Genomic DNA, 27,580 nt, shown 5'->3' with positions numbered 1-27,580 from the left:
TTTTGCTGTTTCGACCTTGAAATGAGTCACAAACAGTGTTGAAGCGATACAAGCGGCAAAATTTCACACAGCCATACTCGGCACCCTTGGGTGCATCACATCTGGCCCCATGGACTTGTACATGTCTAGCATTTCTAAATAGTCCCTAACCCATTCTTTCACCACTGTCAGATGCTCAACTTCTCCCCAAACTGTGCTGCCTGGTACGGTGCTGCTGCCCAACTTGCCACCTACTATTACATTCCCCACCAATTCTTACCTGTTTGTGAGCAGCAGATCAAGAAGAGTATAGCCCCTAATTGGCCTCTCCAATGCCTGCACCATGAAATAGTTTCCCAAACTCTCCAAAAACTTCCTGGATTTCCTGTGCACTGCTGTATTGCCCTCCCAGCAGATATCAGGGTGATTGAAGTCCCCCATGAGAACCAGGGCCTATGATCGGGGAACTTGTTCTAGTTGTTTGAAGTAAGCCTCATCCAGTTCATCCTCCTGGTCTGGTGGTCTATAGCAGACACCCGCCATAATATTACCCTTTCAGGGAATTGATAACAGAAGTGCCCATTTCTCTATTGCTTCTCTATTCCCATATGATGAGAGGGGATGTTTGATCTTAGAGCAGGAGAAAACAATCTTGGGGTCCCAGGATGGGAGGGACAGGCTTGGCTGTATTTATTCCCTCCTCTGATACAGCTTGAATATAGAATGGTATAAAGAGGAAAGGGGCTATGGGAAGAGATGAGACTCTAAGCCACTGGTCCCATTTTCCCTAAGCATGACTCTGCTGAGCAGTCAAAAGTCCAGGTTAATACTTATTTCAAACCAATGCATCATAATTAAGATGAAAAACTGGTCCCTACTTTATATTTTTGTACAAGGTGCAAGTTATAAAATGTCGTTAGACATAAATTCCATAAATTATCCAAAATCATACTCTGAATCTCTGCTTGGGAGTTATGGGATCTTTCCTTGTTCATGTTTATCTCCTCCATGAAAAAGGTCATCAATTTATGCCAAGATGAGATTTTACTTTCTCATCATAGCTGAGAAAGAAAATAACACTCCCCCCCCGCCCCCGTCCACCCCCCCCCCCCCCCCCATTTTAGACTGATATTTGAAAACAAAACCCAGCAGATTCAGGTGCAAAGTGCCTTAGTTCACTGCATTTGTTTTTCCCACAAGAACTTCCTCCTTCTCCATTTTTTTTTCCCTTTATTTGGCCAGACCACTCAGCAGTTTCTCAGGCTTCTAAGCTATACATCAGACACCCAATGTATGTTTCCCAGTTGAGCCTCAGATGTTTGTCTCAAAAGCAGTCCAGCTGGCTGAATTCAAAGGAGCACAATTATCTCTACAGTAGCTAATGATAGAAGCAGCTGAAATTAAAAAGAAATGTGGTTTTCTCCTTTGAAGTTTGGTCATTTAAGAGACACTCATAAGATTATGTGGCAAAATCTCCAAGTGAAATGTCAGGCAGAAGGCAGGGCAGGGCGGCACATTAGAGACAAGTTCAGTGAAGTGTGAGCTCACAGAGGCAACAGCTAGTGCTCAGATGCTAATACTAGTAGAATCTGACAAAATAGTCTCTTGCCTGGGAAAGCTCATGCCTTTCTGAAACAATTACTCTCTAAGGTGCCACAGTGCCTTGCCTTCTGCCTGACTTGCGACTAGCAGAGCTATCCACCTCTCTACTCATAAAGTGAATTTTAGCTCCTTATTGCCAGTCAGCAGAGCTCCTCATTTTGCTTGCTTCTTCTGAAGGAAACATGAAGGGAAATAGTGGAAAAAGAAATGGAATATGGATGAGAGGGATAAGAAAGGTCATGAAAAGGGAAAATTGGAAGGAAAAAAAATAGTTAAAATGTGGAAGAGGTTCAAAAGTTGCTGCAAAGCAAAAAGACTATAATATGGATTTTAATAGAACACTTTTAGCATCTTAAATAAAGTAGTAAAAGCATCATTGCCTCTTCCATACAAGTCCTTTTTATCCTTCAGTACTTCCTGTGGTGAAAAGCTATACAAAATAGGGAAAAATATTTTTGAATGTTTAATTTAAACAATAGAGCCATAATACAATAGCATTAAAAAAAGCTTGAACATGTTTTATTAGTGCATTAATTCATACTCAAATAGCTGTAGGAGTTGGCCTGTGCTTCATGATGTCCCCAAAGGACTGTAGTCAATGGTCTAATAAAACACACCATGCGATATCTTAATGATCACTTTTATCTCCAAAAGAATGAAAGTTCATTAAATGAAGAAAAATATTGAGGCACTAAGAAGCTTCAGTAGGAAGAAAGGCTTTCACGAGGGCTTAGAAGTCATTTTTGTTTGAGTTCATACCAGAGCTAGACCAAACATGATGTCATGGAATAAATCAGACTTTGTTGTAACTGGTTCTATGTATGTTAAAATGGACCATCTGTTAATGCTTCCAAGCTTTTTCTGTTTTTCTCTCACTTTAATTAGATTAACTATAACTGGTAATTTTATGCTGCTTTCTCTCCCTCCTCCACATCCCAATGGGAAATGTCCAAATATTTCATTGCTTTCAATGAACTGATTTTACTTTTATTGTTGTAAATAATACAATTGTTTTGGTTTATCATTTATTGAGACAGCCAACATATTTATTTTAAACAAAGGACTGTTTTTGGTAATAGAAAGAATAACAGTACATATTCCCCTCAAAAATGTTGTGTCTTAAAATAACATGATTCTTCTCCTTGCATGTTGTTTCTGAAAAGACAAGGAAAATTAAAGAATTGTTCCCTTACATGGTATAAAATGCATGGAATGTAAAGGAAGAGAACCAAAAATCAAGAATTAAAAATATGTTCAGTAGGATATGGTCAGTAGATCTGGGGAAAATGTTAAACATTCTGCGACAGCAAAGAGTTGTCACTCCAACTAATAAGCACTCACCTCCCAGAATTCAATTAAATCTGATCTGTCAAGACTCCTGGTACACAGAAGATCATGTAAGATTCCTATAGCAAAAATATCTTATTTAAAATTATATGTTTGATTCTGTCATTATATTGAAAAGTATAATATTTTCCTTATCCCTTCTCTAAAAAGCACTAAATTATTGCTGGCAGAGTAAGTGAAGGCTTGCAATATAATGTGCTAGGTGATGGGTGTGTTCAGAAACTGCTCTGGGAAGGATTCTGCAAAACTCCCACATAGCTGTCATATTCACCATCCACACCCTGCTCTACAAGCTGCATACCCTGCTGTTTTGTGCTGTACCACCAATACACCCAATGTAGTTCTCAGAAGCAAAGAGTAAATGTTTTCATCATATGTTCTTAGTATATAGTTGCCAAGAGATGATATTTAGGGGAAACCATGATTAGGGACATGTGTTTTTGTTTGTTTATTTTTAAATGGCAAAAACAAATTCCTTGATTCCTCATTCCTCTTCTCTGCAAAATGATATGCCCTGGCATACAGGGGACACACCGGAAGTGAGGGGTTTATAAGCAACTGCTAACCACTGTTCAGTTTCCCTGATCCTGAGAATTAGGGGCGCCTTAGTATTGGTCATAGTCATCAGTAATAGTTCACTAGGTGGTATGCCATATACATAGGTTTGCAGGAGTACAGCATGCTCTAAGTACACTCCTTCAGGGTTCTCACATGCCCGTGGCAGTTTCCCAGAACCAAATGTGTTGTAGGAGTTGGTCTTTTGTACCAGTCTTACAAAACTAATCTGCCTAGGTATTTGTTTGAACACAGGGAAATTCACAGCTAATGGTTTCAGGTGCTGTCTCTCTGACTGCTTAAACTACAGCTTCCTGGAGGTTTGATCCACACTTGCATATAAGAATATACTCAAACATGAGACGGTCACACCTACATAAGATGCTGACTGTGCAGTTTAGTACTTACACAAGTACTAAATGACTGTGCAGTAACCAATGTTACTGTGCAGTAGTATCCCCAACTGGCGTGTTGTTGATGCTGACTATGTAGTAGCTTGTTACTACTGTGCAGTAACTCATTACTACTGCATAGCAGTGTCGCATCACACTTTGTACCATGCAATACTATTGCACAGTAGTAACGAGCTACTGCGCAGTCAGCATCTCATGTAGATGCAGCCACCATAACTTCTTACATATTATATTTCTTTAACATGCTACATCATTATCCCTACATGCTGTGTCTCCTTCAAGTGCATGGAGCAATGCATATGGGAACATACAGGGGCAAAGATACCATCTTTGTGGTCTATCACAGATTAATGGGAATTTTTTTTTAGATCCCCCTTTTTAAATATTTACAGTCCATCACCAGAATTAGCTTATATGCAGGAGTCAGATCATGGTTGAAGAGAATTAATTTATTGTTGGCTATCGCACAATCATGGTGGAGGCAGAGCTTCACTATGGATTTAAGATTCTAATCTAAGATAAATCACCTGATCCCTTTGATTGGGTACATGTCCCACGACCAAAGCACATACTACATCATAGGCACACTGGTGGCAACTTTTTAAGAATTTCACTCTTCAAGTGCGTTAATCTTTTGTGTAAACTAAACAAGAGAGGCTCATTATTGAATTAACATCCTGCTCTTCACAAAGCCCCTGGACATTCCCTGAAAGACGATCCCATTTTTGAGAAGCAATTAAAGATATCTTACAAGGGATGAAAGTTTTCCTAATGATGAACTCACATTTATACTTCCTTTGAAAAAGCAAACAAATTTGTAATTCAGAAGTTAAATGGGATGCTAGGACTATGCTTTTATTATTATATGTCTTTCAATGATAATGGATCAAGTGTAATTAATTATTACAGTAACGGTGTTTATTTTTTATCACAGTATAGGATATTTATCCCTTTCTTGCACTATTATTTCAGGTTACTTTCTGATATTCAGTTTTTATATCAGTGAATGCCAGTAAACAAAACCTTTGCACAAACAGGGAGAAAGATTATGAAACTACCTCTTTCTAACATCTATAAAGCAAACCTAAAACACACACTGAACTACCTATAAAATAATATGACTATATAAACATTATAGCAGTCTTATTGATCCTCAATACCTAAATGTTAGAGTGCTTTTAATAATAGATGAGTGAGATATAAATATGCCACATAATAGTGCATTACCCTAAATAACACCTATAAATTGTAACGTGTAACATAAAATTGAAATATGCTAATGGAACATTGTGTGGATTTTTCCCAGTAAAAGCAGTCAACAACCTGCCATAACATTAAAACAGACTAAGATGAATGAGATAAATTAATTAATATTTAGGAATATTGCTTATTTTTTATTTTCCTTTTTTTTTTTTTTTTTTGCAGTAGGTACCCTCAGGCATCTGTGTGCTGCTTCTAATTCACTATTTCAGTCTTTGCACAATGATTTGACCAACTGAGGTCTTTTTTAGTTTTCTGTCATTGCTTTACTCCAAGGGGGCACTATTTTATTCAAGTTCTCCCCTCAGGCACTTGTCAGCCGTATAGAAACTATTGCATTGGTTTGACTCCTGCTGGAAGAACAACTCTTTTCAGCATTATGCTGTGGTTCCCATCATGCTAAAGGGCATTGTGATGTTCCTTTCACCCTTACCCTGAACTTACCAGTGCAGGGGTACTTCTGATGCAGGCTTAGGATAAATAGCTTATTAGATAAAACAGAAAAAAATCTTTTGAAAGCAAAATCCTTTGTGTCTATTTTATGTTGATATTTTAGTTCCCTTTTAAGTTGTTTTGTTCTCTTATTGTTCTTGTTTTTTATAAATTATTCTGTTTTCTTATTGTAAGTTACCTTGAGCCTTTATGGGAAGGGTGGCATATAAATCTAAAAGACAAAAATATTAGTGCAATGTGTCCTTTTATACCATAAGCCAGGAGTTAGCAACTTAAGGCCCATGGGCTAGATTCAGCCTGTGGATTGGGGCTTTGGTGCCCTTTTGCTGTAGGGGGGCTTCAACTGTGGGCACTTTCTCCATGCCACCACAGGGACAAGTGGCAACAGCAGCAAGAGCCTCAAGCCCACCTGCCCCTAACCTGGTATAGGTTGTTCTGACCTGCAGCCGAAAGACGTTAACTGCCCCTGCCATAGACAGTTGTGCATTGTCACATACAGAGCTGTTCAAAAAAAGTTGGTATAAGAATAAGAGAGAACAACTTTCAGTATCTTACTGGTTGGAGCACTAACCTAGTCTGGCCTAATTCAGAATAGAATTTTCTTGTTCCAGAGCACACAAAATCAGAAAGAGCAGGGACTTGAAACTTGATCTTATTTTGTTCTGATGTGGATGAAAACAATTTTTTAAATATTTCACTCAAAATATTTCATGGATAAATTTTAAAACCTCATTATGTTTCACAAAACCAACTTGTTATTTTCTGAGCGGCCCTATTTCCATACTAATTAGGTACTGCTATTAGGTGAAATTCACCCCACGTGAGTAGGCTTTGCACAGCCCTTGATCTGGTCTTCCACACTGGAGTGAATTTCATCCACTGAGAGAAACTAACAGTTTCAGAAATGTTCTTTATTGAAGGCTGTTTTTTAACAGATGTTGGGTGTTTCAGGTTGGCATTGTTCAATATGGACAAACTGTAGTCCATGAATTTTACCTCAATACATACTCAACAACAGAAGATGTACAGAAAGCAGCCAAGAAAATAGTTCAGAGGGGTGGTACCCGAACTATGACAGCACTTGGAATAGATACAGCAAGGTATGTGCATATGATATTGTCAACTAAGGAAGAAAATGAAAATAAATAACTGTTTGTGTAGATTTGATTTTATAAAGTGAAAATTGGGGGGGGCGGGGGTTATATCTGGATCCTATTTATCTGAACCAACAAAGCTTTATAGGAAAAGGAGGATAAAAAATCTTTGTTCAGCCTCTAGAAAAATTCACATATAATTGGAATGGCATCCATCACTGGTATGGTGGAAAATCAGTTAACTGGTGAAGAATGGACACATTGGACAAACTCCTAATCTAAAGCAAGATGTGAAGAAATGTTTAATATCCATGCTTAGTAGTCAAGACTTAATTCGCCTTTTAAAGTCTTATTTGAAACAAACGTAAATTATAGGGTTTGCAGTGTTAATTTTTCTTCCTCAGAAGGCTGTAGTGCTATATTGAATCAAGGATTTGAATCCACACATCTTGAAAGAAAGATAGGAGGAAGAGATTTTTTTTGATATATAGATCTCACCTATAATGGCATGTGTGCGCTCTTATTTTTGAGTGTGGCAATCCTTTTTAGGTTTCTCTTTCTTTATGCTTAATATAGCCATATACTATAAATAACTATCTCTACAACATGTAGAACTGTATTTTCTATATATTTGCAATTTTCATGTTTAATTATTCCTATAGTCCTGTGTTTAAATGTTGCCTTTACTTACTTTTGTCTTTCTCCTCTCTCATTTTGTGAAGAATAAAGAGGAAATTTGGGTAAAAAGGTCTGAGCTGAATACTGGTGCTAAGGGATTTTTGTCTATGTCTAGCTCCCCCTTGTGTCTCCCCACAGGTCAATCTACCAGTATCTTCTATACTCTTCCTGAGGTCAGCTTCTAGCTCAGCCTCATCTGCTTTATTTGTTCGAATGTATTTAATGATCTTACTATATAACAAAATCCCTTTTGACAATGCAATTTGTTACAAGATCTTGTTCTTTTCTTTATCTTCTCCAGACCTCATCCACCATCATATTGTAGGAGTCAGGATCAAAGCTTTTGAAAACAATAGGAAAAGAGAAACCTAGCCTCACTGAAGGGACAGTTCATGAACATAGCAGTAGCAGCTGCTCTACTTCTTCCAGTCTGCAAGGGGGGTGGCAGGGAAAGACTCCTTATACCTTCTCCAGGCCAGGGACCTCTGGGCTGGGGAATAGGTGGAGAGAAGCTTCCTCTGCTTTGCTCTGGTCTTCAGTCTGGGAGGGGAGTGAAGCAGAGGGACAAAACTCACAGCCAGACCAGTTAATCATTGCTTTGGCAAAGAGGTAGAGAGCAGCAGTGACTGCTCCCCTTTCCTTACAGACCAGTGTGGGAGGAGAATGTAGCGGAGGAGCAATTCCCCAAACAGGGCAGTCCGGGCTCTGGAGCCAAGGTGGGGAGCAGCGATGGCTTTGCCACCCCTGTGCTGGAACAGTCCAGGACTAATGCTAGTCTGCAAAAGAGTCTTCCCCATTCTGGAGAAAAGGAGGGGAGTGGAAGCTGCTCCACTCCCTTTTGGATCTCTCTCCTGGAGAGGGAATGTTTCCTCAGGAAAAATTGAATGAATGCTTGTATGGTCCTAATTTCTAGTGAAAAAGCAGAGATTCTTCCAGTAGAAACATAGTGCATGGCCAATGTCTATCTTCGCCCAGTCATTTTATGCTAGTCATATTACCATGAATCTTGACTTGTTCCAATTCTCTTATGTTGACTGACCTTTCTATTGTAATGCATCTTTGGTGCAAACAAAAGGCCAACTTTTGGGGGGGTCTTGTTTGTTTGTTTTTCCCATGGGAATAGACCAATTTCAATATAAGAAACCAGAGGGGTTTCTTATAATTGATGTTTGGTCAAAATCGGAGAATGACATACAGCTTTTGCTCTCTATACCACCATCCTCCACTCATACAGCCTAGAGTAGCCACTTGCCTGATGTTAAGAGCACATTTCTAGATATGGGAGATGCAAATGCAAGTCCCCAGTTTGAAGCAAGTAGAGCAACACCTTTATGGTGAACATCCCCCAGGCCAAGTAACTGCCCTTAGTACCAAGCCATTTGCAGTTCAAGGAATTAGGAAAACCTCTTTTTCTGTGCCTTTTTTATGATTATTATTGTTTACTTAAAGGAAGGGGGAGGGGCGAAGAAATTCTAAAGATCTTGGTTTCATCCTGATGATGAACAGGCCAGTTTTTAAAATCCATTTCTTGGATTGAGCAAAGTTCCTGCCCAGTTCTATTTGTTATTCCAAGAGATATCAATTAAGGAATGACAAATGAATCATTGAAAAGCCTTTGACCTCTTAACTTTTATAGCAATGCTAATTCTTGTTATTAATATTTGAACCTACTTAGCATTTATTCATGTCTTGCTGCTGCTTCTTGGGTGATAACAGAATTCTAATCTCTGATCCATTGTAAATAACACATTTTACTTTTTTCTTCTCCTTTTCATATTTCTTTCAGGAATGAGTCTTTCACAGAGGCTCATGGTGCACGAAGAGGAGTACAAAAAGTAATGGTTATTGTGACTGATGGGGAATCACATGACAACTACAGATTAGCAGATGTGATTAAGGATTGTGAAAATGAAAACATTCAGCGGTTTGCTATTGCTGTAAGTGAAATTTTACAGGGAAATTGAAATCTTAAAAGCATGTTTCATCTTCTAAATTGTAATGCCTGCTAAAAAGTTTATTTCATAGCATCTTTATGGAGGTATAATCGCTCAGAGAGGAAAGGAAATGAGAAAAGCTTAAAAGAACATAAAAGATTTCTTTCTGATTTTATAACATCAGAAAAAAACAATCAATCTAGCCTCCTGATAATGATGTGTATGTGTGTGTGGGGGTTGGTATGTATGGGTGGTAGGCTTAAGGGGAAGGGAATAGCGTAAAATGCATTTGTCAAGAGGAAGAGTGAATGTAGTGGATTAGTCTAAAACATCCCAACAACTTGCAGAAAAGATCCTGTCAGCTACTACGTTTTTCTTTTAAAAGGTAGGTCTTAATCATGTTATTCTCTATTGATCTGTGCTGTTAAGATCCTGAAGTTGCCTCTTTAGTAGGAGGCAAACCGAGTAATTCAATGGGAGAATGAAAATAAAACTCTGAAACTTTATTCCTTATGTGGGAATATTTCATGTAGTATGAAAAAAGAATGTTAAATAATGTATTTTCTGTGAACTATTTGCTGTTAGAATTAGTTTAATTTCATTTAACTAGATATTTTTTAATCTTGTTTTTTCCCTTTGTTCATTATTATGTCCTCTCTTTACTGTTCCCAAAAGAGCACCCTCAGTTGGCTTGCTTCCAAGTTTTGTATCCAATCCAAAACTGATTGAGGTAGTATATGCTTTTAATTTCTCCTCCACCTCTAATTATAAATAGTGCTTTTAGGGCATATTGTAACTACACCAAACAACTCACACAAACTGTTTAAATATTAAACACTGATGCATCTAGACTTGAAATCATGAGGTTTCAAAATGGATATCATCTTTGGTTTTCTGCTGTCAGGTTTTTTTCTATTTTTAAGTTGCATCTATTAACACGTGAAATTTTGGAAGTCTCTTTCAATCAAGAATTTGCCCCCTGTGGGGGTGGGGGGTTGCCTTATTCCTAGAATGCCTTCCCCGAGGGACCCAACTCCACCAGCAACTTACAGTTTTCTTTGAGGTGGCATCAACCAGGCCTCAGAGCCCTTTGCTGTATCAGAGGCCCCACCAGCATTGTCTGCGTCACTCCGAGACCTCCCCTTCTGGCCCTGTGCCCCACTTTGGGCATCGAGGGTTCTTCCAACTCTCGTGGGGGGGGACCTAGCCGCTGCTGGCTGGATTTACCTAGCCTTATGCCTAGGTCTCCCCTTTCCCAGGCCCTGCTCTAGGTTCTGAGGCTCTTTTAGTTCTGTGGCCAGGCCACACTGCTGGTCTCCGGTTATCTGGCTTACACCAGGGCTAACCTTTTGGCCAAGCCACACTGCGGGGCTCTGGCTTTCCAGCTTACACTGGGGTTAACCTGAGCAGCCTCAAGCTACTCCTAGGGCAGGTTCTCCATGTGCCGGTCTGCCCACCGCTCCATCCAGCCCTCTGCTGAGGATGCAGGCTTGGGCTGCCTTGACACAGCTCCCAGAGCCTGAGCCCCGTGCACCAGACTGCACACCACTGGGGCAAAGAAGGAGGCTCTTCCTCTCCAATGTCCCTCGCTGTCCTTTGCTTTTATGTACATCAGAGTCCCACCCCTGAAGTCTGCCAGACCTGCAAAGTGCAGTCTTCAATCAGGTCCAGGGGCTCCTCACCCCCCCACCCCTCCAAGCAGAGGCAGGGCTAGCCCTTCCCAGCTGTTATGTGATTGATAGAAATGTTCCACGAATCCAAAGTATCCTTCTCCAAGCTGGGCTTGCCAGGCAAAAGCAGCGAGCCCACCACATAGACTTGAACCTAGAGGTTCCTAGCTAGATGGTCTTGCCCTTCCATTCAGGGTCAAACTGATCACCACATTTGGGATCAAGAAGGAATTTTATCCTGTGTCAGATGGTACAGACTGTGGGGCATTTTGCTTGCTGGCTACATAGCAAGGGGTGTGACCCTCTTCTGGGATCTCTTGTGTGTTTTTTAACAACCTTTGCAGTAATAGGATTTTGGTTGCTGTGGCCCCCCTGCTTTACCTGTGCCAGGTTGGGGTGTTATGTCTTGTGGTTGTGTCAGAGTTGACTGTGTAGTTTTGCTAATAGGTTAGACAATGGATTTGAATAGTTTGGTTTGGATAGGGATGACTCTACCTTGGGCAGCGGTTGAACTAAATGAACTCTCTAGTCCCTTCCATCCCTAATTCTCTATGCTTCTTTAATTTATAGTGCTATATATTTGCATGGCATATAGCAGGGCTGTCCCACTAGTGCTACATGTGGCCCCCCCAAATGGTTAGCATGCAGCCTGTGAGCTCCCAGTATAGCTGCCACTGCTGCCCCACTCCTGTCATGGCAGCTACATTTTTCAGGCTCCCTCACCTTCCTCCAGTTTCTACTTCCTGTCCCTGCTACTGGGGGCAGGGCAACACAGCTGGAGGGGGCCAGAGGGTGTGAGCTCCGTGCAGAAGGGGTGTGGGCTGCTCATGCTGCACGTGTAAAAGAGAGAAGTCAGCCTGACTGCCATGCAGGTGGGTGCATAGCTGCGTGGGACACGTGCAGCATGGAGATCTAGATGTGGGCCGTGCTAAGCTGCCTGAACAGTGGGGGAAAGCTCAGGGATGGGGGCAAGCAGCCTTTTGGTCTATTGTCCACATCTCATGAAGCCTTCAGGACTGTGGCCTGTGTTGTGTGTGGCCCCAGGCAGCCCCCAGGTTGAATAAGTGGCCCTGGCATATAACACATAAAAAAAGAGCATTTTTGTCCCAAAAACATATAATCAATGGCCCATCCCACGATGTGATCAGGACTGATACATTCACTTTCACTGAATATACTGAAAGTAGTCATCACATGTAGGATTATTACATAACTTAACTTGGGATGTAATTTGTGAATGCTTGGAACTCTTTATGCGGGGTGGAAGGTTGAAAGCAACAGACACTATGCCATGGCTTTGCTTTACTATATGTGGCTGCTATTTAAGAAAAAGAAAACCTGAGCCACGGGGGCAAATCTGTTTTCATTGAAGAATGCCTTTGAATAAATTTAAGCTAGAAATTTGAAAAGGGTTTTTATCTACTGGAGGAATTCTGGAATTAGCCTCTTAAGAGCAGTCATGAGAGCAAACAATCTAACTGTTTTCAAGATAGAACTTGATAAAAGTATGAAAGGATTTACAATGTTATGGTTGGACTTGATAACCCTAGCAGTCCCTTCCAACCCTGCATTCCTATAGGGGGCACATGAAATTAGTGTGCCTGAATAAACTCCAGTGTAGTTTGCATCAGAGTTTATTCATCCCAGGAGCAGCGTTTACATGTGCTCCCAGGATTGCAATATGATGAGCAGGAGGGGCACAGCCCCAGCTGGCAAGTGACCTGGGAGGGTGGGGGTCAGTCTGTCAGGCCAGAGCTGCTCTGGCTTGGTTCAATATGCTGGTGAGGAGGGGCTGGCTGAGGCACAAGGGCACTATGGTGCAGGGCTAAGTGGCAGGCAGCCCCCACACTGTAGCACTCTCATGCCCCAGCCAGCCCTGGTCACCATCTACACATCAGTTTTGGTGCACTAAATAACTCTGCCTTAAAATAGTACTTGTATTGGGCAGTGCAACCCCACAGTGGAGTTAATTAGTCTACTGCTGCCTATTAGCACTACACATGTACATGATGATGCTTTACTATGGACCTAATCAGTCAACTCTGTAGTAAAGTGCACATGTAGATGCCCCCAAAATGACCTCAAATGGGAACAGATTCTCACTATTGTAGAGTATTTGTTTTTCTTGTATTATGCTTGTGAGTCTCTTTTTTAAAGAAAGGACTAGCATTTATGTCAACTTAACATTTTTAAATTCATGTAACAGTTCATAGTCATAATCTATCATTATCTATCAGAAGCAGTTTTCTGACACAATGAAGATAGTGTTTAATGAATTAAGCTAAGGCACTATTTCCCAATGTTCACTGACCAACTACCGAAGATGTATGGGGTATAAAATGTGTCCTTGATCATTTTTTTTAATGCCTTAGATTCTTGGAAGCTACAAAAGAGAAAATTTAAGTCCTGAAAAACTTTTGGAGGAAATAAAATCAATTGCAAGTGAGCCTACTGAAAAGCATTTCTTCAATGTCTCCGATGAATTAGCCCTTGTTACTATTGTTGAAGCACTTGGAGAGAGGATATTTGCCCTGGAAGGTATGAAATTTCTTCATAGTTTAATGCACAACAGAAGTATAAGTAAGTAAAGAATAGGAAATCTACTCTTCACTTATTTTGTGATATATTGTACCCAGTATAATACAATGTTATAAAAGATTTTTTGAACATTCTGGTCATACAGTTGACTTACAAAACACATTAATAAAGGTATATGATGACGTAAAATCTTGTTCTTCAAAGTCAGAGTACATGGAAACAGTAGACTGGAAAATAAAAGAAAAGGTCACTTCAATAACTATCTTTAGTGGAACTAAACTAAGGCAAGGAACAGAAATTACACATAAACTGGTTTAAGTAACTGGAAACCAATTTAAACCTGTAACAGAACAGAAGTTCAGTGCACAAAACCATTTCAAAATGGCCAAAACCAGTTTAAGATATACCTTGACGGATGTCGTATCAGACTTAACTGATTTAGGTTAAACCCATCTATCGAACTTCTGTCCCAGTTCCCCTCCCAAGTCAAGTTATCTTGATGTCCTCCTGTATCCCATGATCCTTTGCATGCCCACACTTTCTGCTTCACAGAGCCCGGCTGGTGCCACCCCCTGGGCTGTGCTGTCACATTGTTGAGGCAACGTACCCTCTGGTTCCTAGCCCTGTGTCCTGCCTTTGCTGCCAGTAGTAGTGGAGGGGGGAGGAGGCAGTGGAGGCCCCCCGCCATGCAGGCCCCACAGCTGTGCTTGTTCAGGGCTAGGGCAGTGGGGCTCAGCCACAGGGTGGGGGCCTCTATGCCCCCCCCCGATGCTACTAGGCTCTGCTGACAGTTCGCACTCCTCAGCCCTGCTCCTACCTGACTATGTCAGCTGAGCCTGGCAGGGTGGAGTGAGGGAGTACAGGCTTCCCCCAGCTGGCTTTGCTCAGGTCTGGGGGGACTAGGGCCAGGTCCACAGCGCAAGGACTCTGCTCCTCCCTGCCCCCTGCGCCTGGCTCAGCTGACACAGGGAACCAGGAGCCAGGACTGAGAGCAACACCAGGACTGCCAGCCAAGCTGCCCTTCCCCTCCCCCCGAGCTGTGCTTGCTTGGTTCTGGGGAGGCGGGGGCAGGGCTTGCAGGGCTTCTGCTACCCCAGCCCCCCTGTTCCCAGCACTGAGTAGCTAGGCTGACAGTCCTGGTGTGGGTCTCAGCCCCAGGTCCTGCCTGCCGGTGTCTGTTGAGCTGGGCAGTGGGGGGTGGCAGGGCAGGAAGGAGCAGGACTTAAGAGCCTTGCAGGCTGTCAGCTGAGCCAGGTAGTGACAAGGGGTGGGGGAGCAGAGGCCCCCCCTCACCCCGTGACCCAGCCCTGCCCCTCCCCCCCGAGCAAGCACAGCTAAGGAGGTTTCCCTCTGCCACTGACAGGGGCACTGGTGGTGGGGGGACAGATCTAGGGAAATAGGCCCCACTGGGAGGCATACAAGAGCGTCCAGGTATCTACGTGCCACCCCCCTCCCCAAGAGTGAACATGCACTCTGTTCCCTCCTGGTTCAATCTATGCAGCTTAGAGAAACCTGGGAAGCATGAATCGGTTCCACTTTGGGGGTTTTTGAATGTCTGTACTTAGCCTAAGAGTATCTTTTGTCTTTGAAATTTTAGCTTCAGTTTGAAGTGTAAGTGTAGATAAGGTAATATATGGTAATGCGTACATTAATAAAATAGCATATTAATAATGAATCCCTTAGTTTCCCTGGCTTCATTGGCATTTAAAGGGATACAGTCATTTTTGGAGAGTGGTGGAATAGGAGTGCCAAAAATCTGCCACAGTCTTCTATGAGAGGAGGATTTCAACCACTGAGTGTTTTCATTTTCACGTAAAAGGTAAAATACTGCTGGTGTGATCAACAAGGCAATAAATAATCAACAAATCTGACTATTTTATGTTTTTTCTTATCACATCATAATATGTAAGTATATCTCAGATGTTGGCTAGTTATTGATTACAAAACTGTACTTTGCTCCATAAAACAGAGCTGAGACAGACTATATTTTTTTCCTTTGGAAATAAACATGAAATGCAGGCTATTAGTGGGGAAGATCCTAAAGTAATAATGTCTGTCCACATCCTCCAATCAAATTAAGCAACAATCTGCATGTTTCAAATCTGCTAGTAGCAACAGAACAGAAACTTGTTTGTTCATTTTAAATTATGCTCATTCTGAAACGATTAAGCTACCATGCAGCAAAACATCTGCATATACTATGTACATTTCAACATCTGATTTCTCTAAATACTTCAAATAGGATTGTTTATGATTTGATTAAAAGACATTGTTGATTTGACTGTTGAGAAACAAATGCTCGAATCATGGGGAATAAGCAGGAGGAACTCATCCTCCTGCTAGCTAGCAAAAACCCAGACCTAGTGGGGATCACGGAAACCTGGTGGGATTCCACCCATGACTGGGCAGTGGACATCGAAGGCTATAGGCTGTACAGACGAGACAGAGCAGGGAAAAGGCAGGGAGGGTGTAGCACTCTACGTCAGAGAGCAATACACATCCTCAATGATAAGGATGGGGTCAGAGGAGGGGCAAAATGAGGCACTCTGGGTAAGAATGCAAGGGAAGCATGGGGAAAGGGACTTGATAGTGGGCATCTACTACGGACTGCCTCCCCAGGGGGATGAGCTGGACCTGAAATTCTCAGGTCAATTCACAGAGGCTATAAAGTCAAAGGATGTGGTTGTCATGGGTGACCTAAACTACCCAGACATCTGCTGGGAGGAGCAGTCAGCCAGGTCCGACCACTCACATAGGTTCCTAGCCGGGATACAGGACCTCCTTCTAACCCAGGAGGTGCATAGTCCCACCAAGGGAAATGCCTTGCTGGACTTGGTCCTTGCCATAGGCGACAACCTGGTGCGGGGTATGCGGGTACTCAACCACCTGGGCAACAGTGATCGTTGCCTGCTGGAATTTACTATCCAGCACAGGGTGGTGAAAGCAAAAAGCAAGGCAGAGGTCCTCAACTTCAGGAGGGCCAACTTTTGTAAGCTAAGAAAATTAGTAGGAGAGGTATTAGGGGTCGCGGAGCTTCAGTGAGATGGGAGTCCAAGATGGGTGGTTGCTCCTCAAGGAGACGATCCTCCAAGCTCAAAGGGAGTCAGTGCCATTGCGCACCAAGGAGGGCAGGAGTGCTAAGAAGCCCCCATGGCTCAGCAAAAGCATCCAGGGATGCCTGAGGGCAAAAAAGGAGATGTACAAACAGTGGAAGCAAGGGGCTGTCACCAAGGAGAATTACACCTTTTTTGCTTTGGATTATGCTGCAGGGAGGCTGTTAGGAAGGCCAAGGCAGAGATGGAGCTAGGGCTAGCAACCAGAATTAAGGATAATAAAAAGTCCTTTTTCAAATACATAGGAATTAAGAAGAAGCCACCGGGTAACATGGGCCCCCTATAGGATAGGTTTTGCAATCTGGTAATTGCAGCAAATGAAAAAATGGACCTCTTTAACGAATTCTGTGCCTCCATATTCCTGAACAGGGACCAGGACATTTCCCCCACTAGAATTGCGGATGGATCCAGGGGAGGCACTGGCCTAGGGTCAGAGGCAACCTAGTTAGGGAACTTTTGGAGGGGATGGATATGTTTAAATCAGTAGGTCTAGATGCTCTTCACCTGAGGGCGCTGAGGGAATTGGCAGGGGTCATAGTGGGGCCCCTGGCACAACTGTATGAGCACTTGTGGGGCACTGGCCAGGTACCAGAGGATTGGAAAAGGGCCAATGTGGTTCCCATTTACAAGAAGGAGAGAAAGGAGGACCCCAGCAATTATAGGCCAGTCAGTCTTACCTTGATCCTTGGGAAGACCTTTGAGAAAATTATCAAGGAGCACATCTGCAAGGGTCCAGCAGGGGAGGTAATGCTCAGGGGCAACCAACATGGGTTCATTGAGGGCAGGTCCTGCCTGACTAACCTTGTTTCTTTTTATGATCAGGTCACAAAGCCCCTGGATGAGGGTGTTGGGGTGGATGTTATCTTCCTGGACTTTAAGAAGGCCTTTGACATGGTTTCCCACCACATTCTCTTTAAAAAACTAGGTGACTGTGGCATTGATGCCTACACAGTCAGATGGGTGGCTAATTGGCTATATGGTTGCACCCAGAGAGTGGTGGTGGATGGGTCATTTTTGACCTGGAGTAATGTGGGCAGTGGAGTCCCCCAGGGCTCGGTCCTGGGGCCTGTACTGTTCAACATCTTTATCAGCAATCTGGATGTGGGTGTGGATTGCACGCTGTCCAAATTTGCTGACAACACCAAGTTGTGGGGCGAGGTGGGCACTGGAGGGGAGGGACAGAATCCAGCTAGATCTAGACAGGTTACAGAGGTGGGCGGATGAGAATAGGATGGAATTCAATGCAGACAAGTGCAAGGTACTACATCTAGGGAGAAGTAACCAGCAACACACCTATAGGCTGGGGAACACCCTTCTTGTCAACACGGTGGCAGAAAGGGATCTTGGAGTCAGTGTTGACTCCAGGATGAACATGAGCTACCAATGCGAGGAAGCAGTCAGTAAGGCTAACCACACCTTGTCGTGCATCTACAGCAGCATCACAAGCAGGTCCAGGGAGGTGATCCTTCCCCTCTATGCAGCATTGGTCAGGCCGCAGTTGGAGTACTGCGTCCAGTTCTGGGCAGCGCACTTCAAGAGGGAAGTCCGGAGAGGGTCCGGAAGAGGGTCACTCACATAGTCAAGGGGCAGCAGGGCAAGCCCTATGAAGAGAGGTTAAAGGGCCTGAACCTATTTAGCCTCCACAAGAGAAGGCTGAGAGGGGATCTGGTGGATGCTTACAAGCTCACCAGGGGGGACCAGCGGCAATTGGGGGAGGCTCTGTTCCCCCGGGCACCACCCGGAGTTACTAGGAATAATGGCCACAAATTGTTAGAGAGAAGGTTCAGGCTAGACATCAAGAGATATTACTTTACAGTTAGGGCTGCCAGGCGCTGGAATGGACTCTCAAGTGAGGTGGTACTCTCTTCTACCTTGGGGGTCTTCAAGAGGAGGCTGGACAGATATTTGGCTGGGGTGATATGACCCTGGCACCTGTTCCTGCCTGGGGCAGGGGGTCGGATGGGATGACTTGTTTAGGTCCCTTCTGACCCTAAGCAGTATGATACTATGAAATAATATAAATACGAGAAAATATTTATAAAGGTGTTACAAATTAAAGTTTACTTTTAGATATGTTTAGCAGCCTTGTTAGCATTTCAACTGGTAAAGTAACAGTATTTTTTAACTGGATTGTTTTCAAATACTACAGTTTCTTTCAAATCTTATTTTTCTTTCTTGGCTTTGGAAGACTTAATTTCCTTACTTGTAAACTTCATTTATTTGAAGGAAGTAAATTCTTGGCCCTCTAAAGGGAAAGATTTAGCTGAAAAAAAGAACCCTCTTATAATAAGAAAGAATAAACTTTCTAGCAAAAAATGCTATTTGTGCAAAAATAGGTTATTAATTTAAACACGGGAAAATCAGTAACAATAAACTTTTAACCAGTTCTCAGATTGTTTTGGTTAATGCCTTGTGTAGCTGAAGAGGTAGGGTTGAAACGTAGCTTTGAACCACAATATATTGACAATAGGGTAACCAGCAGCCTAATACCTCTGAGATGTGCTCTGAAATACATTAGGTGCAGAAATTACTATGAGATCCGAAGGTGACAGAACATGGGGATAACTCACTATTTGGTAGAAAGGATAAGTAGAGTATAAGGTGGGTTGCTTAATTCAAAGGATTTAAATTGTGATTAAAATCAGCAAGCAGGAGACTTCAATTTAAATCACTTACTTTATTCCTGGGTTGCTTTAGAGTCTTTTTAGTTGTAGGATGAAGAAAAGTTTATCCTTATTTGTTGATAAGCATTAAGGCATAATGGCTTGTGATTAATGTAGTCTTCACACCAAATGTGGTACTTCTTTTTGCTACCCCAGGGGATAGGCTTAGCTCAAAGACTCTGGAGGCCCTGGGCACACTGTTGGTTGGAGGTCTATGAGCATTTTATCAAAGGACAATTATCACAGTAATTGTGCTGAAACACGTACATGGGCACATTCAGTACCTTGCATATTTGAATAGTAGTGCATGTCTGTGCTTTTATTTTGGTTCCTTCGTCATTTCACAATTGATTCCAATTCAGGGGAAGTATCACATGTGTCTTGATTTAGCCCTTGCTGAATAGGTCTTGTAGCCCTTTCAAAGTGATCCAGGGTCTATGCCCCATGGCTCTGCACCTGAAAATAGCTCTAAGAAATTACACCACATACAGAGGCATAATGAGTATGGCAGGGGGGTATGCCACTGAGCACCAGAGGGGAGGGAGAACCAAGGAGTAGAAGTGAGGGCCCGGGAATCTTCCTGCTTTGGGGACTCAAAAGAGTCTCCAGCTGATGCCATGGTGTGTTCTGCTCACTCCAGCTGTTGCTGCTACAGGAGTAGCATGATGTACATGCACCTGGCTGCTGGGAAAACAGCAAAGACATGGAGCTGCTGCTTCTGCTTCTGCTTCTGGGGAGTGGGCTTTCTGGTGGAGCTTCTGTCCAGCACTCCACAAAGTTGGGGCCTGTGGCTGGTGTCCCACTTGCCCACCACACATTACACTATGAACTCTGTATGCATTTGGCCAATTACCTAGATCATCATACATTTATTTCAGTTTTATTTTTTTACAGTTTATTTTTTGAAAATAGTGAATGGCAACTTTTGTTTCCTAAATGGATTAATTTATTCTTACTTATGATTGTTCTATATAAACGACAGATGGACATTGCAATTATACTTTAGTCCTTTGTGGGCGAAGACAACTGCATCCAGTGTGGGGAGGGGAGGAAAGAAGAGAGAAAAGAAGTCGGAAAGAAAAAAGGAAGGAGAAAAGGAGAAAGAATGTTTTCCTGGCCACACATTTCTTCATTCTGTGGATTTGGGACCTCCAGGATGGACAGTCGCAAGCAATTTGGTCCCATGATGCTGGGTCAGTGCCGAAACTCTTTAGGGACACATTTAGGGTGTCCTTGTACTGCTTCTTTAGTGCACTGAGAAAGCGTACTCCATTTGACAGTTTGCCATAGAAGACTTCCTTTGGCAGGCGAGTGTCAAGCATTCTTGAGAGGTGGCTGGTCCATTTTAGCTGTTTTACCTCGGTGTCCATAATCTTTTCCTGCCATTTGATATTTAGTATCTTTCACAGGTAGCACAAGTGGAAGTGGTTTAGTTTCCTGGCATGACGCTGGTAAATGGTGCAGGTTATGCAGGCATAAAGGAGGATCCTTTGTAAACCTTCAGTTTTGTCAAAATTCTGATGCCTCTGCAGTCCCAGACTGACTCACAGAGTCTGCCAAAGGTCATGCTAGCTTTTGCTGATCTTGCACTGACTTTGTAATCAATGTGGACAGCATGAGAGAACATGCTGCCTAGATAGGCAAACTTGTTGACCATCAACAATTGTTGGCCTATAACTGAGATGTGTGGTTCCTGGGGCATTGTTCCAGATACAGGTTGAAACATCACTTCAGTCTTCTTCATGTTAATAGTGAGTCCAAAGTTGTCACAGGCTGACAAGAGTATGTTCATGGATCGTTGCATGTCAGCCTGTGAGCCTGCACATAACGCACAGTCATTAGTGAAGAGGAAGTTGCGAAGCATGGCTGTCTGGCCTTTAGAGCTTGCTTGGACACTGCGCAGGTTGAATATGTCTCGATCAAAATGGTACATGATCCTCATACCAAGGTCATCATCATCTTGGAAGATGACTGACAGCATAGCAGAGAATACCATGCTGAAGAGGTTGGATTCAAGCACACAGCCCAGCTTGACGCCATTTATGACTAGAAAGAGGTCGGAGCGTTCACCATTCGCAAAGATGCGTGCCATCATGCCATTGTGGAACTGTCGAACCATATTGATCAATTTTGGGGGGCATCCGTACTTCTTTATGATTTCTCATAGGCCTTTGCAGTTCACCATGTCGAAGGCTTTAGTTAGATTGACAGATGTGAGGAGAAGTCTGACTGCCTCATCCTCTTTGGCAACTTCAATGCCAGGATTGGCTCTGACTACCAAGCATGGAATGGCATCATCAGGAAGCATGGGATCAGAAGCTGCAATAGCAATGCTCTTCTCCTGCTCAGACTGTGCTGAATACGAGCTTCTGATACCTAACACTGTGTTCCGTCTCCCCAACCAGAAGAAGACATCATGGATGCACCCTCACTCCAAGCACTGGCATCGTATCGACTATGTCATCATCCAAATGAGGGACAGGTGTGATATCTTTGTAACCAAAGCAATGTGTGGCAGTGAATGCTGGACTGATCATCAACGCATCATCTCATTAAAGATCATGATTCACATTGCAATTAAGAAAAAAACATTTAATTGTTTATTAGCTAAATAAAATGCCTTAGTTAAAATAAATATGCTGGATCCAAAAGGAAGAGCTGTGTATTTGCTAAATATTTGTTTATTAAACAAATTAAGTATTTATATGTAGTTTACGAATTTAACTGTATGTTTCTGGTTACCGAAATTTTAGAGTTTAGCCTCCCAAACTTAGATTTTATTCATGGGCTAGAATAGAAAAGTGATCTTTCCTGCTTTTTTCAATCCCTAAATGGTTTCCCAAATTTGAGTAACATAACTATAGAACTGAACTAAATGACCTGAAAGAAAGAAAATATTCTCCTTGTATGAGTTCCAGAAATATACAAAAGCCTATGGCAGATCACTTTAGCCTCCCTGAACTTTCCATCACTGATTTAGGAATAAGTGTCCTTAAACCCCCTTCCTCCCCAAACAAAAAACAAAAACAAAAAATCCTTTAAAAACTGACCTGAACATAAATTATAAAATAAGAAATCATCCACAGGCTGGATTGTTAATCATGCTCTCAATGGAGGCTAAGGATTCTTATCGCATCACCTGAATTAGTTGCTTACTCCCTTGTCTCTCTGGGCCTTAATTATTCCATTTCTCTTAACTGATCCAATCAACCCTCTCTTTTACTAGCTTCCCTTTCCCTTGTACCTTTCCCTTCTATATTTCTTTCCTTCTGCTATTGAGACTCAGAATTTAAACTCATTAAAGAGTTTCAGAAGATGAGTTTCTTATCAGAGATATGCTATGACACCAAAGTTAACTCAGCCATGTTACACCCATTTGGCATATCCTTTCCTATTGTGTCCTAGTGTAGTAATGTTACATTTTATTTCCTTTAATTATTGTTATTTGTTTAAAAAAAAAGAAAGGAAAGACAGGAGACAAAATTTTAAAAAAGCAACAAAACTCAATCCAAGGAAGACTGTGCCATTCAATACTATGGGAGCAAACACATTTTTGCTCATAATCTTTTTCATATGACTCCAATCCTGGCCTGGACTGTACTTCTTGTCAGCAGTTTTATGTTTTATCCACCCTCTATGCTGGCAAGAAGATTTTGCACAAAGGGTTTTTTTTTTTTTTTGCTTGTGGGGGGGGGGGATCGTTTTGTTTTTTGTTTAAGGACACTTACTTAGTAGAATCTTTGGCAATTAAAAAAACAGACATAGAGCATTAGCATGGCAATTAGTAACAAGCAATGCTTACAATTTAAGATACTCAAAATAGCTATTATATCCAACAATTAGGACCTACTCATGGTGGAATGGCCAATGCTGAGTGTTTAAAATTGTACACTGAAGTTCTCAAGTATTAGCAAATATGTAGCTGTAGAGCAGGGACAGGCAATTATTTTGGGCGGGGGGCCACTTACCCAGTTTTGGCAGGCTGTTGAGGCTGCATGGGTACCCCGCCCCTTGACAGGTGCCCCACACCTTGACAGGTACCCCGGCCCCTTGTCACCATCTTGGGACCAATGTCCCAATGTCTTGGGACCAATGTCCCAGGGCCAGCACGGGTGGGGCCCAGAGTGGAGCGCAGGCTGGCAGGGGTCTGTGGAGCCGGGCTGGGATGCACCAGCAGGGAGAGGGGGGAGCTGGCCTGGCTCCATGAAGCCCTTACTAGCTGGGACCCCGTGCTCCTGCCACCCTGCTCTGGGCCCCACCAGTGTGGGCCCTGTGCTCCCACTGGCTCCCCACCACTCACATCCAGTGCCCCACCCAGCCCCGTGGTACAGGCAGGGGGCAGCGCACAGCCCTGACCCCCATGGTCACCAGCAGGGAAGAAACTGGTGCTGAGCATGGGGAAAAGCAGCCCTTCACCTGTGGTCTCCACTGCAGGTGCTCGCAGCCCACGCAGGACTGTCCAGGGCAGGCACAGGCAGCCTCAGGCAGGCTGCAAGCATCTACAGCGTGGGGGCCTTGGGCATGGGGTGGGAGAGGGGCCACTTTTCCCTGCACTCAGCACCAGCTTGTAATCCGCCCCACTGCCAGTCTGGTTACAAGGTGGTGCTGAGCATGGGGGGAGGGGAGAAAGCAGCCCCTTGCCCACCCCATGCCTGAGGCCCCATGCTGCAGAAGCTTGCAGCCTGCCTGGGGCTGCCTGTGCCTGCTCCAGACAGCCCCATGTGGGCTGCGAGTGCCTGCAGTACCGAGCACCGGCCATGGGGCGGGCGAGGGGCTGCTTTTCTCTGTGCAGAGAAGGAGCCCAGGCAAAAGCTGAGTACAGGGCGGGGAAGTGGCCCTTCCCCCACCCCGCGCTGCAGGCACTCGCAGTCCGCCTGGGGCTGTCCAGACCAGGTACAGGCAGCCCCAGGTGGACTGCGAGCAGCTGCAGCATGGGGCACCGGGCATGGGATGGGGAGGGGCCACTTCCCCCCCTGCACTCCTTCCCTGCCTGTGCTTCCCTCCCACCTTACCTGAGCTTCCCGCGCCAGGGCAGCCACATGCTCCCAGGCCAGAAGCCCCAGCTCAGGCTTCCCGCTCGGGGGGGGGGGGGGAGGCTGGGCAGGCCCTGCTGTTGTGGGAGCCCACCGGGTCCCCTGGGTCCTACTGCCCTTGGTTCCTGTCATTTTTTAACCAAGGGCAGAGAAATATTAATTTTCTACATTTTTTTAGGGGCCCTGTGGGCCGGATAGAATGGCCTCGCTGGCTGGATGTGGCCCACGGGCTGTATTTTGCCCACCCCTGCTATAGAACCTAATAAAACATTTTCTTCATGCTTGGCAAAGCTGTTAGATCCCTTAAAATCTACTGGTTTGTGTTTGTACATGTAACATATTTACTTGGTGCTTGTGATCATGTCTCCCCTTAGTGGAAGATCCCAGAGACTGACAATTTACAAGAAAATTACTCCTTCTTGCTGCAGTGAAAAGTCCCTATGATATATATCCTGCTGTTGACAGATTCAGATTCCTCTGCTGACTTTAGCATCTAGAGTACATGTGCCCATGCTAAGTTAGGCATGGATGTTCCACATGCTTTGACAATTGTCTAGTTCTCATACTATGAATTTTTGTCAAGCAAGTCTCATGGCAGATATTACAACCTTCCCTGCTCTTCTGTCAGGTTGCTTTTCAGGTTGTATCAAGCCACAGAATGAAATAAAGGTACTGGCTGCATCTAGTATTGGGAAGCAGAGAGGTTTCTGAGTCCTGTCACTGATGAATGAGGGAACACACAGGTTTTTCTTCCCCTGAAGATATTTCCTGTATTAAGAGTGAGGAAGATGACTTTACCAGCTACCTCATGTTCAAAGTGATAAGAACCAGAAAGCCAGTTAGCCCTTTGAAGATATAATAAGAGGCTGGGCAGTTGCCTTCTGCAAAGATGGGGTATAATACCCGGTTACCAGATTCCTGCCTTACTCAAAGCCACTGAATAAAAAATGTGGAACATTGCAATGGTTTGTTGGAAAGGTATGAAGGAGTCTACCCTTTCACTGCAGCCATTGCACCTTGAATCTTCCCCAAGGCTCACTGAATAGAGGCTTGGGGAAAAAATACAAAAGAGTTTTTCCTGGTGTGAGGTTTTGATGTGGGAAGCTCAAGCACTCCAAATCTCAAGTATGTCTCATAAAAAAATGACCATCTGTCTACCATTTTTTAGTTATTTGCGTACAAATGAAAGGTCACACAAATGGTGGTTTTGCTGTTCTTGGCTCAACTGAAGAATGGTTGAACTCATTTATCAAACGTTCCAAACATATTTACCGTGGCACTGAGAGACGTCTTGGTCAGTTTCAGTGAAAAAATATTTTTACAACAGGTTATAAGACTGGAAACAAGGATTGGAACAGAAAATGCTTCTCTTTTGTAATGATAGTACACTTTCCTTGAGTCATGAACACTAGTAATTATGTATTGCAAACCAAGTTTAGAGAAAACTCTAGTTTACGATATAATCTCATGCCATCTCATTCTATTACTAGTCATATTTGTCTATATAGGAAATCCCTACATATTTAAAATTTGTATTTTATTTTATTTTATTGTAGCTACGACAGACCAGCAGGCATCCTCATTTGAAATGGAAATGTCACAAGCTGGTTTCAGTGCTCATTATTCTCAGGTAAATTGATTGTTAAGAAGTATATTTTTAAAGTAGTTATTTATTTATGAATCTGTATGTATTTATTTCTTCTGAAAAAAGTAAAATGCCAAATACAGTCATCTGGACAATGCACAAAATTTAACTGGCAATTAAACGTGGGAGCCAATGAACCAGACTCTAAGAAAGACAAAATATAGCAAAGAAAAAACAAAAACAAAAAGGGAAAGTAAATACACTTAGCAAGTCCAAAATTATCAAAGACAGGCTGACCCAAATAAAAAGATCTTCCACATACTTTTGAATACAGCTAAAGTGTATCACTGGTGAAAACTGAAACACCAAACCTTATTTCATTCGATCTTACATAGATACTTTGTTTCAGAAATACTCTCTCTCCATTTTTACATTGAGGTCCATACTAGACTATTTATGCTTCAGAAATGGCATGAACAAATGTACGGTGAAGCTGTTTTACAAGGAGAGTAAGAGCTGTTGCTTGGGAAGGTGTGTCAGTTGTTATAATCTGTTACATCTGTAGGAGCCTATAGTGATATAAATTACCTGAATTACCCTAACTTTGACCCTTGAATGAAAAAAGGTTGGAGTGGTTTTGCTACACTTGTATCACTATAGAATCATGCAGATATAAGCTTAAGTTCCAGCAAATGAGCTTATATTTATATCCTTTAATATCACTATATTTGTTACATCTGTCTGCACCCAAAGTGTTAGCCTTTACAAACTGACATTATCCAGAGCAGAAGCCAAAGGAAAGCTTCAGATATGTTTAGCAGTACATTAACTTGAAGTATTCAACAGGCCAAGCAATCATGAGCATAACCATAGTTTCAAAAACAAATTTAAGATTGTTGGTACCTGGACAAATTGATGATGGGCTGCATTTACCCCATTCCCAATATTTCCCAATATCTCTACACTTCAATATTTTAGCATTTTAGAAATAATAATTGAAATATGTGTCACAGGTATATAAGGTTAGAAGCTCTGTAGCCCAGCTCCTGCACTTAAGGATCTTCACGTCCTTAGACCATCCATCTGCAGGGTGAGATTCACTCCTGCTGGCACAAGAGAACATCAGGCCATTAGGGGTTCCATTGAAGGAGAACTGTCCAAAATTCATTGTCCAATGAGACTACCAAGAATAGCTTTAAATTGGTGTATCTCCTGACTGGCCTTTCCCTCCTTTCCTTTGATGCTATCCTATCTGTTCTTCATCCTCCAATGGAGTGAAGCTATAGAAATCAGTTTCCCCTGTGCTGCTTCCCTTAACTGGTCCAAAGTTTGTTGTTTTTTGTTTTTTTAAATTGTGTGGTATGATTGTGAAGACTATGCTAATATTGTGACTAAATATTGAAAGTATATGTGAAACATGAATCAAATATAAGACAATGATAAAAGATTTAAATATATTGATGATATGAGCAATGATAAAGAGTAACACTCTTTTCTCTGAGTAAGGACTGGATCATGCTTGGCGCAGTTGGAGCATACGACTGGAATGGGACAGTGGTCATGCAAAAAGACAATACAGTTTTTATGCCAAGAAATAATACCTTTCGTGACAAGTCTGAAAAAAATGAACCTCTTGCAGCTTATTTAGGTAAGAGAAATGGTC

At 42.8% G+C, this 27,580-nt stretch overlaps 1 protein-coding gene across 2 annotated transcripts in view; it reads left to right on the top strand.

Moving 5' to 3' along the window:
• The window catches only part of ITGA1 (integrin subunit alpha 1), a 131,447-nt gene that overhangs the window by 56,167 nt on the left and 47,700 nt on the right, over positions 1–27,580 (top strand). For both annotated transcript variants that reach the window (XM_019495899.2, XM_019495898.2), the window contains exons 7-11: positions 6,561–6,709; positions 9,168–9,318; positions 13,358–13,523; positions 25,889–25,962; positions 27,424–27,565. In XM_019495899.2, coding sequence (XP_019351444.2) covers positions 6,561–6,709; positions 9,168–9,318; positions 13,358–13,523; positions 25,889–25,962; positions 27,424–27,565 — 682 coding nt within the window. The remainder of the gene's footprint in view (positions 1–6,560; positions 6,710–9,167; positions 9,319–13,357; positions 13,524–25,888; positions 25,963–27,423; positions 27,566–27,580) is intronic.

This window comes from Alligator mississippiensis, chromosome 3 (assembly GCF_030867095.1).
Source record: "Alligator mississippiensis isolate rAllMis1 chromosome 3, rAllMis1, whole genome shotgun sequence".
Taxonomy (NCBI): domain Eukaryota; kingdom Metazoa; phylum Chordata; order Crocodylia; family Alligatoridae; genus Alligator; species Alligator mississippiensis.
The sequence above is the reverse complement of the archived record's forward strand: the minus strand, read 5'-3'. Positions and strand labels throughout refer to the sequence as shown.